The sequence below is a fragment of the Cibotium barometz genome, chromosome 18 (assembly GCF_041138505.1).
Source record: "Cibotium barometz isolate CiBa-2024 chromosome 18, ASM4113850v1, whole genome shotgun sequence".
In the NCBI taxonomy this organism is placed as follows: domain Eukaryota; kingdom Viridiplantae; phylum Streptophyta; class Polypodiopsida; order Cyatheales; family Cibotiaceae; genus Cibotium; species Cibotium barometz.
Window position 1 is genome coordinate 2371346 of NC_141063.1, and position 18627 is coordinate 2389972.

General features: G+C 43.8%; 1 protein-coding gene across 4 annotated transcripts in view; it reads left to right on the forward strand.

Moving 5' to 3' along the window:
• Positions 1-1853: 1853 nt before the first annotated feature.
• The window catches only part of LOC147628819 (YebC-like protein), a 99837-nt gene continuing 83063 nt past the window's right edge, over positions 1854-18627 (forward strand). For 2 of the 4 annotated variants that reach the window (XR_015267821.1, XR_015267820.1), the window contains exon 1: positions 1879-2042. Coding sequence is in view for 2 of the 4 variants with exons in the window: in XM_086811976.1 (XP_086668102.1) it covers positions 1922-2042 (121 nt within the window). In the remaining 2 variants the exon portion in view is untranslated. Of the gene's footprint in view, positions 2043-15360; positions 15543-18627 lie in introns of all 4 variants that reach the window. The other 2 variants (XM_086811977.1, XM_086811976.1) reach the window with 2 other exon arrangements.

Below are 18627 nucleotides of genomic sequence, written 5' to 3' on the forward strand. Positions count from 1 at the left end.
GGGTACACATATACAATTTGGGATGATAGTGTCTCAGGTAATGAGAGATTTGTACTAGTGGCTTTTGGGAGTGTTGCTATTCTAGATCAGCAAAGAAGCAGTTAAAGAATGCTTTGTCGAGTATAGAGGTCGAGTACAGGAGCACTGCTATGATGACATGTGAGGTAGCTTAGTTGTAGAAGCTACTTGTAGATATGGGTGAGCCCATGGTTAGGGAAATTGTCATTTATTGTGAAAACATGAATAGCACATAATTAGCCTAGTAACCTAATGTATCATACTAGGACAAAGCACATTAAGGTTAATTTTTCTTTTGCAAGGGAGAAGGTTCTAGGGTAATTAGCATTTATTGCAACAACATGAGCAGCCGGCCATACAGTTGGCTAGTAAACCTATGTATCATGCTAGGATGAAGCACATAGAGGTGCATTATCATTACATTATCATTTTGCAAGGGAGAAGATTCTAGGAAGTGAAATGGATTTGGTTTAAGTCAGCACAAAGAATTAGGTGGATGTTATCACGAAGGCATTGAGTACAGAGAAGCTTCACACGTTTAGAAGCTTACTTGGAGTGCGAGGTATGGAGTTAAGCTCAAGGGGGAGTGTTCAGATATCAAGCTTGAGGGGGAGTGTTGAGATATTGATAACCACACTTTGGTTTACTAGAGTTATGGCATAGTTATAGCGCCAGCTCGTATAGTCAGGTTCATAATATGGACCTTGTATGTTTTAGTAGCAGAGTACTTTCCTTTATAGTATGTACACTTATCTTTAAGTCACGATTGTAGAGAAATGAAGAAGATGGTTGTACTCTTACCTTTATGTTCTATCATGGTTGAAGTGAAGTGAAGAAGATATTGAAAAATTCAGCCATCCCATCTGTCTCTTGTGTGCTTGTCTATTCTTGTGCGTGTGTGAAGGAGAAAGCTTGTAAGGAGCTCACTCAAGATCTATGCTCATGTGGGATAATGTCCAAGTGTGATGTGGTTGATCCTGGTTCTCTACTCATACCTTGCCCTCAATGGCACCACAAATTTCAACACGAAAAGATACATGCATACTTGGTTTTGTTGCATAGGGTTTTTTCAACAACCCAAAACTGATAATAGCCTCTATATTAAGAGGATTAAGGATGTTTTATTGGTCATCGTGTTATACGTTGATGACATGCTGCTCATAGGCCCTAATGATATCATATTTCACTTTTATAGCTGATTTAGAGAAGTCTTTTGAGATGTTGGATCTTGGACCATTACAGTATTATTTGGGCATTGAGTTTTGGGAGCGTAATGATGGTATTGTTATGTTGCAGAGGAAATACGTAGATACATTGTTGAAGAGGTTCAATCTTGATTCCAACACAAGGGCAATGGCCTTTATGACCTTGCCTTTCACAATGTAGGGGCTTTGCCTAGCCCTACATCTGGAACTGCTTGTGTAATACACAACACGACCCACCACCATGAGACATCACCCATGCATCCTTGCTTGGGTTGCTGCAAGGTAGGGAGGATGAGAAAGAGTGTGGGAGGGAAGTAATAAATGGGTCTCCTGGGCAAGGGGAGGGAGTGAGAGGAGACTTGTTCAGGGCTAGGTTCTCAATGTAGAGAAGTCTAACGAGGGGAAGAGATGAAGGGAACAGGAGAAACAAGGAAGACGAGTTAGGTGGTAGTGGTCGTTATGATGGCATGCAATTGATGAAACTCAAATATATTTTTATTCTAATGTGTATAAGTATATTAGATCACAATTTATAATAGTAACAATATATATAAACTTTTTTGTAATACATGTATCAATATATATACATATGTATATATAGCAAGAAAAAATGAAAAGCAAATTTTTAGAAGTAATTTAGAGCACTATATTTCATAGCGAAAAATTTGACAAGCGTTGGACACTATAGGCGGGTGAGGATGGGGGCATTCAAAGGGAACCGATCGCTGGTGTTGCCCTCTTCCAAGTATCTGGGCGCGGTGGAGAGGCTAGCCAGCGGTCGCGCCACCTTCTTCAGAGCTTTCTCCTACCAGCAGAGAGGTGAGAGGATTCTGGTAGACATGCAGCTTAAGTTTTCTTTTTATAAGAAATGCTTAACCAGTGCCATCACATAGATTGGAATCTAGTAAAGGAGGAAATTATATCGACAGGTTTTATTGCAAAGTATCTCTCTTGCGGTGCGTGTGGCATATGTTTGTGCATTTACGTGATTACGATACTGGGCTTACAAAGAGTTAAAAAAATATGATTATATGCGGGTTTTTTTTTCCCCCCCCCCCCCGGGAAGATTATATGCGGTTTTTTAATGAGATGACAGCTTATTTCATAACTAAAAATAACAATGATGCAAATAGCATGCGTACACATTTAGTTACAAGTTGTTATATGCTTTTCTCTGCTCTGTACACCACTACCCTAGGGATGAAAATTGGGTCGGTTCCCCTCATTTTGGTATTCTTTTATCATTTAACTTTGGAACAATGCTTTGGAGAAGCTTGGTGAAACTTATCACTCAATGCTATGAAGAAAATACAAAAAAGTAGGAACTTTCTTAGTGATGTAGGTGTTGCTTGTGTTGTTGATGAACCCAAAACTTGTTCTTTCCTATACAAAATCACGGGGCCTTCTACCTTCCAGGCCCACTCTCAAGTACTTCTTGTGTGTTGCTTGTACTCGTAGTTGTGCAACTGGCTCAAACTTAACGGCATTTATAGCTTCTTCAAGTCTTTTGACATGTGTAAATAGAGCCTGCACATGGACCAACAGTTTGTACAACCATGTAGCTTTTATGCTTGCCGTCCTTACAGAAAAACAGCCATATGCACAACTCCTGTGTGGAACAAGTTGGCTTTAATCACTTATTCGCTTTTTGATAGAAAAGGTGAGTATGATTTTTGATAGAAAACACACCCTCTGGAAGAAAAGCATGAGTTGCCTCTGTACTCCTTGCTGAGCGGTCTCTTATGTCCTTGTTGAGGTGCTCATGCACATAGTATGGCTAGGACTGTATTGCTGTATGGACTGTAAGGTGATCACAGGTGGATGTGCGGACGAGTGTGTGGTTGGTGTACTCTGATCACAGGTGGATGTACAGATGAGTGGGCGGTTGTGTGGTGAGCAGTTTGTTATTTTATGATTGATTTGCGTTGTTGTATGGGCAGCTGTTGTGTGCCCCAATGGAGGTGGTTGTTGCTGTGGTGTGTGTCCGAGGATCAAATACACTAAAGACCCGTGGCTCTTATGTCATGGCTGGGAGTTGTGTGACTACAGAATGGAGGATGGAGATTTGAGTTGGTTTCCTAAGAAGACGATAGTCTCCATCACCCGTTCTGTTCTAGCGTGAGCGGGTTGTAGCTACGCAACTCCTACCCACAACTTGAGAGCCACAAGTCTCTAGCGTTTTCAATCACACACATGTGCTTTCAAGTCGCACAACAGCCGTCCATACAACATTGCACATCAGTCATACAGCAACACACCACTCATGTGTAGAGACAACCTTGGGGACCAAAAGATTGGCTGGTCCACCCCATTCAGGTTTTCTTTATTCCAAAGATTGGTACAATGCTTTGCAAAGGCATAGGGTCATTGTCCACATACTTTGTCTTGCACACAATCAAATAATACTAAATATCAGGAGCGGATTTTTTAAGAAGAAGAAAATCTCCAGTTTCACGTGTTCTTCCTGGAACTTAACACACATTAAATCTCACACAATGTCCATGCATATTTTTACACTTGACCCTGCAATCAGGCAGGAGACCACGATGAAGAGAGACATTATTACAAGCTCAGACGGCTCCAGAGGGGGGGCGACAGACACAGATTACTATATTTTTTCAGAGATCCATCCCCCTCCTAGACCCTACACGGCAGGGAATTACTCTCCAGAGAGCAGAGACACTTAGAGCCCGCAGGAGACAGAGGACACCTGGCTTTCGGACACCACGCCTATACCAGAGAGAGATGACAGAGATCAGAGCTCAGTTTCTCAGAGAGGGTGCGGAGCGACTGGCTCGCTTCATAGCACACCCAGGCATGTTCTTCAGGGAGCTGTGGACACCCCCTTCACTGATGTATAGCATTTTATACCCCCAGTATGGTACAGGATGGAGCTAGCTAGGTTGCATATCATGATTGTATACTCCATGCATGTAGCTTTGCATTCTCCTAGTAGTAGAGCTCCATCCCCTGCACACCCAGATTCAGCTTTTTTGTTCAGTACTTTTTCATTTTGTTGGGATGACTGTGGATACCCTATACAGGTACTCCGATTTGTCTCATAGGCCGAGTTCGGTCTTTTGGAAGACGTTAATAAAATCTTTCTTTCTTTCTTTCTTCACAAGTACACATTTGCACACATTGCCCAATCGAAGGCATTTCGCTTGGCTCATAGTATTTAGTATTGTTTGATTGTGTGCAAGAGTCTGAGGACAGGGACACTGTCTGTATAAAGCATTGCATCAATCTTGGAAATAAAAGCAAACCTCGACGGGGTACTGGCTCATCTTTTGGTCTTCAAGGTTGTGTTTGTTCACGAAGCTCACATATATACACACGACAACTTATAATTGCATATGAGTCTTGCTTGATTAAGTGCATTATAAAGATCATATGGGTCAAACATGTTATAGTGGCATTAGACCATGGTTCCATTCATCAAATGGAAACAGTCCAGAACCTTGAGATCTTGGTAATAGCTTGATTTAAACATATGTGTAGTGATTTGGTAGATAGGGAGGAATCCATGGCTTCCAAAGATCTTAGACAAGAAAATTGGAGGAGCTCACCTCATAATAACAAAAGTTGAAGGCTCTATAGGCCGTAAACAATGAGCTCCTCAAGAATTGTCTATCCCAACAAGAAGTTTGATGAGAATATACAAGCACACCAGAGAGAGAAATTTGGGAATTGGACATGCTCATCATGTATGAATCGTGGACGGAGATATCTCAAAAACCGCATTCCGAACTAAAGGAGCCCACTACGAGTTCGTAGTCATGTCCTTCGGTGTGATAAATGCCCCAGCTACATTTAACCTCATGATGTGTTTTATTGAGGGACTTGATCGGTAAGTGTGTCATCATCTTATTGGACGACATACTAATTTTTTTCGAGCTACAGAAGAGCAACATGACATTGATCTAGAGAATGAAATTGTTGGAAAGGAATGAGTTGTATGTCAATGAGAAAAAATCAGAGTTTTATCTATACGAGGCTCTTTACCTGGATACATAATTAGTGCCGAAAAATCCAATTAGATTCCACAAAGGTGGCGGAAATCCTAAATTAGGAGATACCAGAAAACGCATATGATATTCGGTCATTTGTGGGTATTTGCTAGGCATATTCCACCCACATCGATAAATTTTCTGACGTCTCGATAGCTCTCATTGATCTCCTCAAAGGTGTCAAGACTTGGAGGCAACATATTCACATGATCCCTCATGGATTACAGGCTTTCAAGGGCCTTAAGGTTGCATTATATGAGGCTCCTTGTTTAGCACTAGCCATCATGGGATGACTCACTCTAGGTGATCATGGATGTGAGTAACATCGCTATTGTAGCCATCTTGCAGCAAAATGGGCATCTAGTCCATCTAGTCGCTTACATGTCCTGTAAGTTGATTCGTGTCGAAAAGAACTACTTGGTCTACGATCGAGAGCTCTTCGTGGTGATATAGGTCCTAAAGCATTGGAAGCACTTCCTCTATGGGTGAGACTTTGAGGTTCGCATAGATCACTAGGCTTTGTGTTGGCTTCAAACGATGCCAAGTGCGAATTGGAGTGATCGACAGTATTGCTGGAGTCACATTTTTCAGCAATTTGGTGGAACGACGCCTTGAGTAGGGAAGGAATTGTGTTCCACATCCAATCCACACAGATGGATCTCGCCGGTACAGTACTAGACGCGATGAAGCACAATGCGGGTTCTCTAGAATTTGGTACAAAATGGGAATAGGCATTGGACGCCATAGGACTATACCACTTCTTGATATGCAATGGTTGGCTTTTTTGCAAAGGTTGCCTCTGTGTATTGAAAATTCTAGGCAACTCTTATCTACGATGCCCATGATGCCCCATGATGCCATTATTTGGTGGTCATAGTGTGACATGCGGGGGATTGATCGTAGTAAAACAACCTTAGGCTAAACTAAACTATACTTAATTATACTTAAGAGATAGACAATGGTGTCCATGCAATGCAATGTAGCTATATTAAATGGATGAGTTACATCAAAGATCAGTCTATGTTGTCCCTAGATGAGTATCTATGTCGGGAAGAGAGAGAGAAGCTGAATGCAGATGATGAATGACTGTTCCCGTCTCCAATGCTCAGGTCCACCCTTGGAATGCTGGCTTTCCTCTATGTAGGAGGTAGGAAATGACTGAACTGAATGCTTACTGCTGAATGCTTACTGCTGAATGCTGAATATGCTGATCTGCTGACTCTCCTTGCTCCCTAGATAGGAAACGCTGTGAAGAGATGAAGATCTCCTGCTGAATATAAGATGCTCATGACTGAAATGATGTGATTGCTTATGTATGGGTGAATGCTGCTGGTCGGGCTGTTATACTGCTGTCGCCAAGTGTAGGGACGTTTACGACTGCATTAAATGTTTATGTACTGCTGTCGACTGCTCATAACTGCTGTCAGCTGGTAATAACAGGCCCCGACCTGATGCTGGAATGTCCTACATGGTCTTGTTGTCTTATATGTTGATGTTGGTGCTGTAGAAGTTCCAAACACATGTTGCACATGGTGATATATATATGCTGAAAATGCCTGGGTAATACTTGATGTTCCTAAATGCTATCTGCGAAATGCTTATGAATGCTCAGATATGCCATGTCACTTGTACACCTTCTGGGTGTGCATGTGACATTCCCCTTTGCTAAACTGTTGCTGGGTGATACACTTGGCAACCATTTGACTCCTCTGCTGATCATCCTCCACTGAAACCACTGCCCCCTTCTGACTTCTTCTGTTGGGACTGAGGTCGAATGTAGGAGTTGAATCCTTTGAGCCAAAGACTTCTTCACTGTGGGAACTACATGGCAAATGCTGGAAGATCTACTCGGAAAGCCTGAGTCACCATTGATTTCACCAATTGGCCGATCATTTGGTCCATCTCCAGATTTGTGTCTCGTTCACTTGAGGCCAGGCCGGTGTCTCATGTGAAGGGGCCAGTTTTTTGCATAACATGGACGGGAGCCAGACTGGTGCCACCCGTGTGTTAGCAGGATGGTGTCGTATGGACGGGAGCCAGACTGGTGCCACTCGTGTATGACTTGGATTGTGTTCTATCCATGGGATTGTCACGCCATGGAAGAGCCAGTATTTGTGCCGTGTCTTGTCTATGGGACTGTCACTCTATAGGGAGGCTCGTGCCTGGATCTGTGTCTTACCTATGGGACTGTCATTCCATAGGAAGACCGGGATTTATGTTTTCTGTCGTGCCATCATTGTGTCCGACAGATGTTTAGTACTTGTTCCATGAAGGGGAGATATGTCCATGATACTATTTGCACATGCATTCATGTTTTGCATGTTTGGAACTGTTTTCGCATGACTTGTATTCTTGTGTTTTGCCTGTTTGACGTGCCACTTACTGAGCGGGGACGCCTGCCAGTGAGTCGTGAAGTTTGCTCTGTCTTCTGACGAGTTTTGTTGCGTGTGAACAGGTGGTAAGTATATTGCACTTGTTTATTTTATAGCATTCTTTTTAACCTTTGTTTTTATAAGGTTGCAGGTTCACACTCATTAATGAGTGGACACCCTCCCCAAATATTTAATGATGTCCTTGGTAGGGTGGGCACCCATGTATGGGGCAAGGTGGGGAGGGAAACCCCTCACTTAATCTCATGTGTGGGATTGGGTGCATGGCCACCTACCTTGAGACTTTGGAACTGTCCGCCTCCATGCAAGTGTGTGGGCCGGCCAACTGTTTATCATGCACCCTCTTCCATCACTTAGGGGTGAACCTCCTCGTGCATATATTCAGCTGCGCACAGTTCCTCTGAACCTGCTCTCAGACAGCTCCACGCTAGTGGACTGCACACAAGCCATCTCTCCGCTTGCCTTCAGGTTGCTGCACGCTGGTGGGCTGTTCTCTCTACACAGGCGGCTACGCCTCCCTTCTGCAGGCGGCTGCGCTTCCTTTCCGCAGGCGGCCATAGGCGGCTGCACCTCTCCTCTGCAGGCGGCTGCGCCTCCCTTCCACAGGCGGCTGCGCTTCCCTTGCAGGCGGCTACAGGCGGCTATGTACCTCCTCCAGAGGCGGCTGTAGTGGCGGTTGCGTTCTTCCACAGGCGGCTGTGCCCTCAGACATCTGGAGGTAGCTGCACCCAGGCCTCCTCTCCATTCAGTAGGCCGCTGCGCTCAGATCTCCAGGTGGCTGCGTACTCTTCCTTCTTGCTAGTAGGCTCTGGTGTCCATCTCTAGCAGATGCACTTAGACGCCTCAGGTATTTGTCTCCCACTAGCGAGCTACAAGTAAGTGGATTGAGATTTAAGTAGAGGACTTTGATGTAAATATGATAAGGGATACTCTCTACTGCTAACACCCGTTTGGTGCCGGGTAGTCCAAGCTTCTAGAGAACCACGGTCCCTGGGTGCCGAGATCGGGAGAGCCAGGCGTTAGTACGGGAGCTCCTGTTTGTGCGTGGTCCTGGAACACAAGTGGGGCGCTCTCCGCGGATTCCAGTAAAGGCACAGGACCGTAGAGACTAAACTACTCAAGTGGATTGCTCTCCTATGAACGTCTACTTCGAGTCTCTTGTTTGGTAACTGTATTCATCTCAGTTGTACATGGGCATCATCTAGTTCATTGAACCCATGGAGCATTGTATCTTTTAAATACTCCCAATAATATATCATATATTGAGGGGGGGTTGGCCCGTTCCGGCCCCAGTGTTGGTGTCCATTGATCAACATTTCATTTCATTTTAATTTTCAGTTGTTATTAAGTTGTCCATTCAAATTGTGATATCGAAGTTGTGCTATTACGCGTGTGGGTGTCCAACGGAGTCCATTCCCACTTGACGGGATTGGTTTCATTGGTATCAGAGCACGGTTATTTCTCTCTTCTTAGTGGGGAAACAAACCTGTGTATTGGACACCACTAGAAGAGCTTTGCCTACTGAGTTGTCTCATGGAGAGACATTGCCTTATGCAGGAAGGTCACATGCATCTGATTCTCAGGTTCGTGGAGCACATGCCACCGTGCTTCATGAAACTTCCATGATGGCCCATGGAGCCCATGCAGATAGGGTTGCCCCGTTAGAAAAGGGGAAAAGAAAAAGAGAGGACCATGAGCCTCATGCCAGAAAGCTCAAGGAATTTAAAGCAGGTGACAAGTCCGTTAAGTTTGATGTTTTTCATGGAGAGCATGATGCTTCCAAAGTATTAGCATTTGTGGCACAGTTTGACATTGCTTTTAGCGATGAGGACTTCACTGAGAAGTCTAAAGTATGCCATGCTAGCATGTTTTTGAAGGGGACCGTTGCTCATTGGTGGATCACTGAAAAGATCACCAAAGACCCCATTTGCACCTCGAAAGAGTTTAAGGACAGATTTTATGCTCAGTTCTTGCCACCTAATGTGGAGCAAACTCTCACCCAAAAGTGGGATAGACTTGAGCAAAGAGATAATGAAAGTGTGTAACAATATGTCAATAAGTTTTGGAAAGTGTTGCTTGAGGTAACTCCTTTCATGCAAATCACTGAGGATGAAAGAAAGAGGAAGTTTCGCTCCGGATTGCAACCAGCTTATCGTTCGGGCATTGAATTGCACCCGAAACATACTTTGCAACAGCTTACAGCCTCTGCTTTTCCTACGGAGCAATTGGTGCTCAAAATCAAGCAAGATCAAGGCGGTTCAAAGGGCAAAGACAAGGCTGTCCCAAATCTACAAAAAGGTGGACAGCCACCTCAAAAGAACTTCCGGGAGACCCAGAAGGGAGGTAAAGCTGAAAATACCTCATCTAAAGATCAGGGCCCAAAGAAGAATTAATTTGGCTTGACCCTCGAGCAAAGAGAGCAATATGCCAAGGAGGGAAAATGTTTTTCTTGTGGCAGCAAAGAGCACATGTTTGGACAATGTGCAAAGCATGGGGTCAAATCAAGGATCAATCCGCCTTGTTCATGTTTGATGATTGTGCAACCGATAACTTCATCTCTATTCAAACGACAGCTGGCTTGGGTATTGAGGTTGAGAACATGGGACCTCAGATTGAAGCAGAAGCTGTCTTTGTTGGTAAAGAGGTGCAGGTTACCCCACTAATAGGGAAGTTGCGCATACATATCCAGGGTTACCTTGATAATGAACATTTCTTAGTTGCACCACTAAATGGATGTGATGTATTGTTGGGCAAGCCATGGCATCATAGGCTTGAGCCCCGCAAAGAGTACAAGACCAACATGATTTCTTTTATGCATAGAGGCCGCATGCATTTCATTGATGCCGGCAAAGAAGGGGATTCCATCCCACTTGTATCTCACATCCAGATTAATAAAGCAATGAAAAAGAGTCTTTTTGCGTACTTGATTTTTGTTCGTGATAGCATTGTACCAAGTCATCAAAATGTGGATGCTATGACTTACGATAGGTTGAATTTTCTTCATGTATTCAACGATTGTTTTGCTGATACATTGCCAGGTGAATTACCTCCCCAAAGGCCTGAGGATCATCACACAGATCTTGTGCCAGGCAGTTCTCCACCTAACAAACCCGCATACCGTGTGGGTGCTGCATAACAAGAAGAGATCATGAAGCAGGTAAATGAGTTTTTAGAGAAAGGTTTGGTTCAACCTAGTTCCTCACCTTATTGCTCTCCCGTGCTTCTTGTTCAAAAGAAAGACGGGTCATTCCGTATGTGTGTGGACTATAGAGCTTTAAATAAGCTTACCATCAAGAATAGATTCCTAATTCCGCGTATTGATGACATTTTGGATAAGCTTGATGGTTCGGCTTGTTTCAGCCGTCTTGATTGAAGAGTGGTTATCACCAAATACGAGTAGTGCCACAAGATGTCCATAAAACTGCATTCAGGACAGCTTTTGGATTATATGAATTTTTGGTGATGCCTTTTGGTCTCACCAATGCTCCTGCCACGTTTAATCGTATGATGGATAGGATATTCCGACCCCATCGCAAATTCACAGGTGTATTCTTTGATGACATTTTGGTTTTCTCCAAGAATGAGCAGGAACATAGAACTCATTTGGTCACAGTGTTCGAAGAATTGCGGAAGCATAAACTTTTTATTATTGCCAAGAAAAGTGAGTTCTTTCTTTCCGAGATACATTATTTGGGTCACATTGTATCCAAGGATGGAGTAACAATGGATCCTGCAAAGATAGAAACCATTCGGAATTAGCCAGAATTGCAAAACGTACATCAAGTATGTAGTTTTCTGGGATTATGTTCATATTATAGGCGTTTCATGAAGCATTTTGCTATGATAGCCACCCCTTTACATGATCTCACAAAGAAGAAAACCACTTTCAAATGGACTTCAAAAGAACAGGATGTCTTTTTGCAGCTCAAGCATGCTATCATATGTGGACCCGTATTGATTGTTCCTGACTTGCAAAGGTCATTCGTAGTGGAATGTGATGCTTGTGGCGATTGTATAGGGGCTGTCCTAAATCAAGAAGGGCATGCAGTTGCATATGAGAGCCGTCGTTTGCATGATGCTGAGCTTCATATGGATATCTATGAGAAAGAGCTCTTGGCTGTAATTCAAGCCTTAAAGATATGGAAACATTATCTTCTTGGGGCTGAATTTGTAGTCAAGACAGATCATCAAAGCTTGAGATACTTTCTATCTCAAACAAAGCTTTCGGAGAAGCAAATGAGAATGGCAAACTTTCTTTCCATGTTTCATTTTCAGATTGTGCATACTCCGGGAAAGAAAAATGTGGTGGCAGAGCATTATCCAGGAGGCCTTATGTGGCTGCAGTTTCAGTGGCCTCTCATGGGGACTTATTTGCTATGCGAGATTTGTATCATTTGGATGTTGATTTTTGCCATATACGGACTGATTTGATGGCTGGTCACTCACATGCCTCTTATGTTATCAACGAGGGTTATCTTATGAAGGATAACTGCCTATGTGTGGTGAAGGATTTGCGTCCAAAGGTTATGGAGGAATGTCACACTCCACCTTATGCTGGTCATAGAGGTATCATGCCCACTACACGCATGATTGAGAGAGATTTCTTTTGGCCAAGCATGCGTAAAGACATTGAGGCAAATGTACGTGCATGTATTACTTGCCAAAAGGTGAAATTTGACAGGCAAAAACCTCCAGGTTTGCTTCAGCCATTGCCTATTCCCTCGCAACCTTGGGAAAGTATTACTATGGATTTTATTATGGACTTGCCTAGATCCCAGCATGGAAATGATGCTATTTGGACCATTGTGTTACAGGTTTAGCAAGCAAGCTCATTTCTTGCCCGTCAAGAAAACCATTAAAGTTGATCATATGGTAAAGCTTTTTCTTGCTAATATTTTCAAACATCATGGTATGCCTAAATCCATTGTTGGGGATAGAGATCCCAGGACTACGAGCCTCTTCTGGAGGGCTTTATTTGATAACATGGGCACTAAACTTGAGTTTTGATCAGCTTATCATCCCCAAACGGATGGCCAAAGTGAAGCTGCAAATTCAGCCATGTTGGATTTGTTAAAGTGTTATGTGGCAGATCAAAAGACTACATGGGAGAAGTATCTTCCACTTGTTGAGTTTGCCTACAACAATACAATTCATGCCTCCACGGGAAAGGCCCCGTTTGAGATTATTTATGGCAGAGTGGTATTGCCACCCATCCTTTGTACAAAGGATGAGATTTTTGCAGCTGATGAGTATGTTCGTGACTTGGATGTAGCCTTTGCTTAGGTATGGACAGCCATTGCAAGGTCACAAGATAAGCATAAAATGGCTGCTGACAAGCATAGAAGGGACATGCAAGTCAAAGAAGGTGATTGGGTTTTGCTGAAATTTGAGAAGGCTAGGCTTCGGAAGAGGCCCGGACGAGAAGGATCATATCCTAAGCTTTCTCCTCGCTATTATGGACCCTTCAAGGTGATTCGAAAGATCAATGAAGTGTCCTACAAACTTGCTTTACCTAGTCATTGGAAGGGAAACCCCTCACTTAATCTCATGTGTGGGGGTGGGTGCATGGCCACCTACCTTGAGACTTTGGAATTGGTCGCCTCCATGCAAGTGTGTGGGCCGGCCAGCTGTTTATCATGCACCCTCTTCCATCACTTAGGAGTGAACCTCCTCGTGCATATATTTAGCTGCGCACAGTTCCTCTGAACGTGCTCTCAGACAGTTGCACGTTGGTGGACTGCACACAAGCCATCTCTCCGCTTGCCTGCAGGTTGCTGCACGCTGGTGGGCTGCTCTCTCTACACAGGTGGCTGCGCCTCCCTTCTGCAGGCGGCTGCGCTTCCTTTCCACAAGCGGCCATAGGCAGCTGCGCCTCTCCTCTGCAGGCGGCTGCGTACCTCCTCCACAGGCGGCTGCGTTCTTCCACAGGCGGCTGTGCCCCCAGACATCCACAGGTAGCTGCGCCTAGGCCTCCTCTCCATTCAGCAGGCCGTTGCGCTCAGATCTCCAGGCGGCTGCGTACTCTTCCTTCTTGCTAGTAGGCTGCTGCGCCCTGGTGTCCATCTCTAGCTGCTGCACTTAGACGCCTCGGGTATTTGTCTTCCACTAGCGAGTTACAAGTAAGTGGATTGAGATTTAAGTAAAGGACTTTGATGTAAATTTGATAAGGGATACTCTCTACTGCTAACACCTGTTCGGTGCCGGGTAGTCCAAGCTTCTGGAGAACCACGGTCCCTGGGTGCCGAGATCGGGAGTGCCAGGCGTTAGTACGGGAGCGCCTGTTTGTGCATGGTCCTGGAACACCAGTGGGGCGCTCTCCCTGCAAATGCAAAATGCTAGGCTGACTGCTAGGATGTCTACTATGCTGATGCAAGCCGTGTGCAACCCTATATGTTGTGCAAGAATGCAAATGGATGGGTTACTGATGCATGCCTAAGGGGAAAACCCTAAGGATGGCCTGCAAGATCTTGAGAACTGGATTTAACTAGTGGAAGTGACTAACATGTTGACTTACTGAATGCCTGATGGAATGAACATGATCTAAGGCTGGTTACCCTATAACGCTCTGATTTCAATGTGACATGCGGGGGATTGATCGTAGTAAAACAACCTTAGGCTAAACTAAACTTTACTTAATTATACTTAAGAGATAGACAATGGTGTCCATGCAATGCAATGCAGCTATATTAAATGGAACACAATGAAGATCTTTAAGTAGATCTATGCTGTCCCTAGATGAGTATCTTTCTCGGGAAGAGAGAGATAAGCTCAATGCTGATGATGAATGACCGTTCTTGTCTCCAATGCTGAGGTCTTCCCTTGGAACGCTGGTTTTCCTCTATGTAGGAGGTAGGAGATGACTGAACCGAATGCTTACTGCTGAATTCTGAAAATGATGATCTGTTGACCCTCCTTGCTTCCTAGATAGGAAACGCTGAGAAGAGATGAAGATCTCCTGCTGAATATGAGATGCTCATGACTGAAATGATGCGATTGCTTATATATGGGTGAATGTTGCTGGTTGGGCAGTTATATTGCTTTTCATGACTGCATTAAATGTTTATGTACTGCTGTCGGCTGCTCATAACTGCTGTTGGCTGGTCATAACAGGCCCTGACCTGATGCTGGAATGTCCTACATGGTCTTGTTGTCTTATATGCTGATGTTGGTGTTGTAGAAGCCCCAAACACATGTCCTACATGGTCTTGTTGTCTTATATGCTGATGTTGGTGTTGTAGAAGCCCCAAACACATGTTGCACATGATGATATATATATGCTGAAAATGCTTGGGTAATACTTGATGTTCCTAAATGCTATCCACTAAATGCTTATGAATGCTTTGATATGCCATGTCACTTGTCCACCTTTTGGGTGTGCACGTGACACATAGGGGCATGAAGTCGACTTTGGAGAAGTTAGAGAGAGAGTTTTACTGGCCCAAAATGAGGTGATACGTGTTCACACATGTGCAGTACTGTTTGATTTGTCAAAAGGTGAATGCTCCCTACGGGAAGAAACTAGGGTTGTTTTACAACCATTGCCAATTCTTGAAGAACCTTTCAAAGATATATCTATGGATTTTGTGATGAATCTGCCTCCCAGGCTGGATAAGCGTAGTATGTAATGTTTAACGATTGTTGATAATTTTAGCAAGTTTGCTATGCTTATTCCTTGCAAGGCTACCGTTAATGCCAAGGATGTTGCAAGGTTGTTCATCAGACATTGGTACCCCACAGGTGGCATACCCAGGACCATTGTGCCAGATCGTGATGCCAAGTTTACCAGCCATTTCTGGAGGGCATTATTTAATAACTTTGGGGCTCCAAGGCATTTCACTCGCAGATGGACGACTAGACTGAGATTTGCAATTAATTGGCATTCGACATGCTCAAGTGTTATTATATCCACGATCAACAAGGTAAGTGGAAACAACTTTTGCGTTTAGTTCAAGCTATGTTGAATGACTCTTTTTCTTTAGCTATTGGTAGGAGTCCATATGAAGCAGCCTTTGGAAGACCGTTCCAGTCTTTTTTGACGAGGACGTCGTTAGTGCCTGAAGCTTAGGCCGGTGTAGTGTGAAAACTAGTCATTTGTATATAAACCATTTTTGATAATAAGCAATGGGGAATCATTCCCTTGCAATAGTTTTCTTGTGAGCTCTCCTTCTTCCTTCTTCTTGCTTGCTTGATGGATGCATAATAGATAGGTTTGATTGTAGGTTTTCATGGGTTTGCACTTTGCAACCTTTCTCATTTTCAGCCCTTGCAACGTAGTGTTGAAAGCACACAAAAACCTTAATTTGCACATAAAAACCTTCGATTTTGCTTTTAGAGGGTAGACCCAAGAAATCATCTTTGAGTACATACAACATCTTAATTCTTGGCACATAATCTACATCTAGCAAGCATTAATCTGTACCATGAGTTGTTGTGAGCATCGTCACAAATCCTCTTTTAGCAATAGAGGACAAATACAACATCTTTTTCTTAATCCTTGGCACATGAAGTACATCTGGCAAGCGTTAATCTTTACGATCAATTGGCTGTGATCATGAGCTCGCCAATGCCTTTCACATGGGTAAGAGAAGTTGTTTGCACATGAGACTTTCTTGCCTCTGGGGCAGTCCCTAGCTTAGTGAACAAATTCCTCTTGGAGGTGATATGTTTAGAAGCTCCGCTATCAAAATACCATATATCTTGTTTCTCATCAACACTAAGAGACATGTGCTTGTGTATGACATCATAACTGCATACAAGCAAACCCCAATCATCTTGCACAAAGTTTGCTGGTGCATAATCTTTGCTTGCATGAGTAGTGGAAATGTCACCAACCACCATTCTAGATTGTTTCTTCTTTGGTTTGGCTGTCCTCTTCCTACACTCACTGGATGTAGTTGTTGGAAATATTGTTCATCCCCAGGTGGACTCCCTGCATGCTTGTATCTGGCCCATTTATAAGGCCATGTATTGCATATTTTTTGGCTATTTTTTGCACTATTTTTGGGAGCCTTTTTTAGCATTTTATGGACTTTTGTCTGGCTAACCAGCTCTAGAGGACAGCTCTAGAGGACCTATATAATAGGTGCCTCTGTCCTCTTCATTATCATCTCCCTTTTTAGCCCTGATTTGTACATACCAGCACTCACGGGCCTCCCACGTGCTGTACCTTCAATAATATTCAGGTTCTTGATCATCTGCAGTCTACTGTCTACACAAACATGTTTTATTCTCCGTTTTCAGATTTACAGCCGTAGCACATAAATCTCACATAGTATCAGAGCCTAGAATTGCTTTAGGACCTGCGTTTTTCTTCATGAACCTGTTGTTTACAGATTTCAGCACATAAAAACTTGCGTTTTCAGATCTGGGACCTGCGTTTTTCACCAGAGAACTGCATTTTCTTCTATCAGGCTTTGTTTTTCTTCATAGAGCTGTGTTTTCAGCATGTGTGGTGCCATTAAACCTTGGCGAACCATTTCTTTTCTCCTTTTCTGGTTTTTTCCCACCCTCCCACCAGGGTTAGTTCTGTACGTCGTACGACTGAAATCGTACGTACCTACCATACGGTACGGTACCGTACGTATTCGTACGATACCGTACGTGGTTTTTTTTTTTGGGGGTTTTGTTTTGTTTTTTTTTTTGGTGGTGGTGGTGGTGGTGTTGTTGTTGTTGTTGTTGACTGGAGCAATTTCAGTCTTCTAGAGAGCCATTCATCGCCCTTTGCAGCCTATAGGAAGCTGTTTGTCAGGAGCGTGTGCACTTGCCATTGCCATATTAGGCAAGCGATCATATTGCCTGATGAGGAGGAGGAGGCAATCTTCATAGAGCTCTATAGTGAGCTTCCATTGCCCCCTCATGATGATACCCCACTGCCTAGAGAGCCCTTGTTTGATGATGATGGCAACCTACTTAGCGAGAATGATCCCTAGAGTGTCTCGTCCACCTTCGAAGAGTCCTCTTCAGAGAACTCTCTTGATGGACACTCTAGTAGTGATCATGTTGATGATCATGCAGATGTTGGTGATGATGTAGACTTTTGATATGTTATAGCTCTCTAGGCATTGGGCATCTATCTCCTTCTAGCCCATCGATGATGTATTGTAGTATGTAGTATACTGTATCATGTATGTACGCATGTTGGCGGTCGCCCATGCCATGAGTTTTTGGCCTATCCTTTTGTAGCAATTTTGTACTCTAATGGCATGATGACATTATGTTCATGGTTCTACTATTTTGTAACTTCTTGTCTACAATTTTTAAGTTTAGGAAGTATTTAAAAAAAAAAAACGTACTAATATCGTACCGTACCTCAAAAAATTTTAAGGTACCAATTAGTACCGTATTTTATCGTACCGTACCGTATCGTACCTTTCGTACTAACTAACCATGCCTCCCACCCTGCATTCCTTCTTCTTCATCCTCATACTAACTGTTCTCAGTTTTAGAGGAGGTCTAGCTGCTTCTAGCCCTATTTGAAGAGGGGGATGTTGGAATGTGCAACGGAAATGAGACAAAAATTTGAGAGCAGAAAAAAACACAACGGTGCAAGAGAGAGAAGTGGTGTATACTCTACCATATACACAAGATAGCTGGTACAAAGTGTGGGGGGGCAAGAGCCCCTATATGTATGGGAAGGGGCATGTGGTCGGCCAGTAGAAACAAGCCGACAACCCCCAAAATGGGCCCACTACTAGGTCTATCCTAGTTGGCCAGCACATGGCCTGGTCGGCAGCCCACAACCAGATATGACCTGATTGGCCAACATCAAAAGTGGGCCCTTCCTGGCCAGCCAACTCCTACAGGCCGACTAGGAAAAAAACAACCCCCCACGGCTACAACAAAACTAGAAAAAATGGAAAACATGGACATGATTAGGGAGTCCTCCCACGGGCTGGTACACCCACATTACAAGCCCTCACTCAGTATGGTACAGACAGGAGTTGAATGCCAACACCCCCTCTCAGCTCCTAGATGTGGAACCAATCCCATTGAGCTACGGAGCAT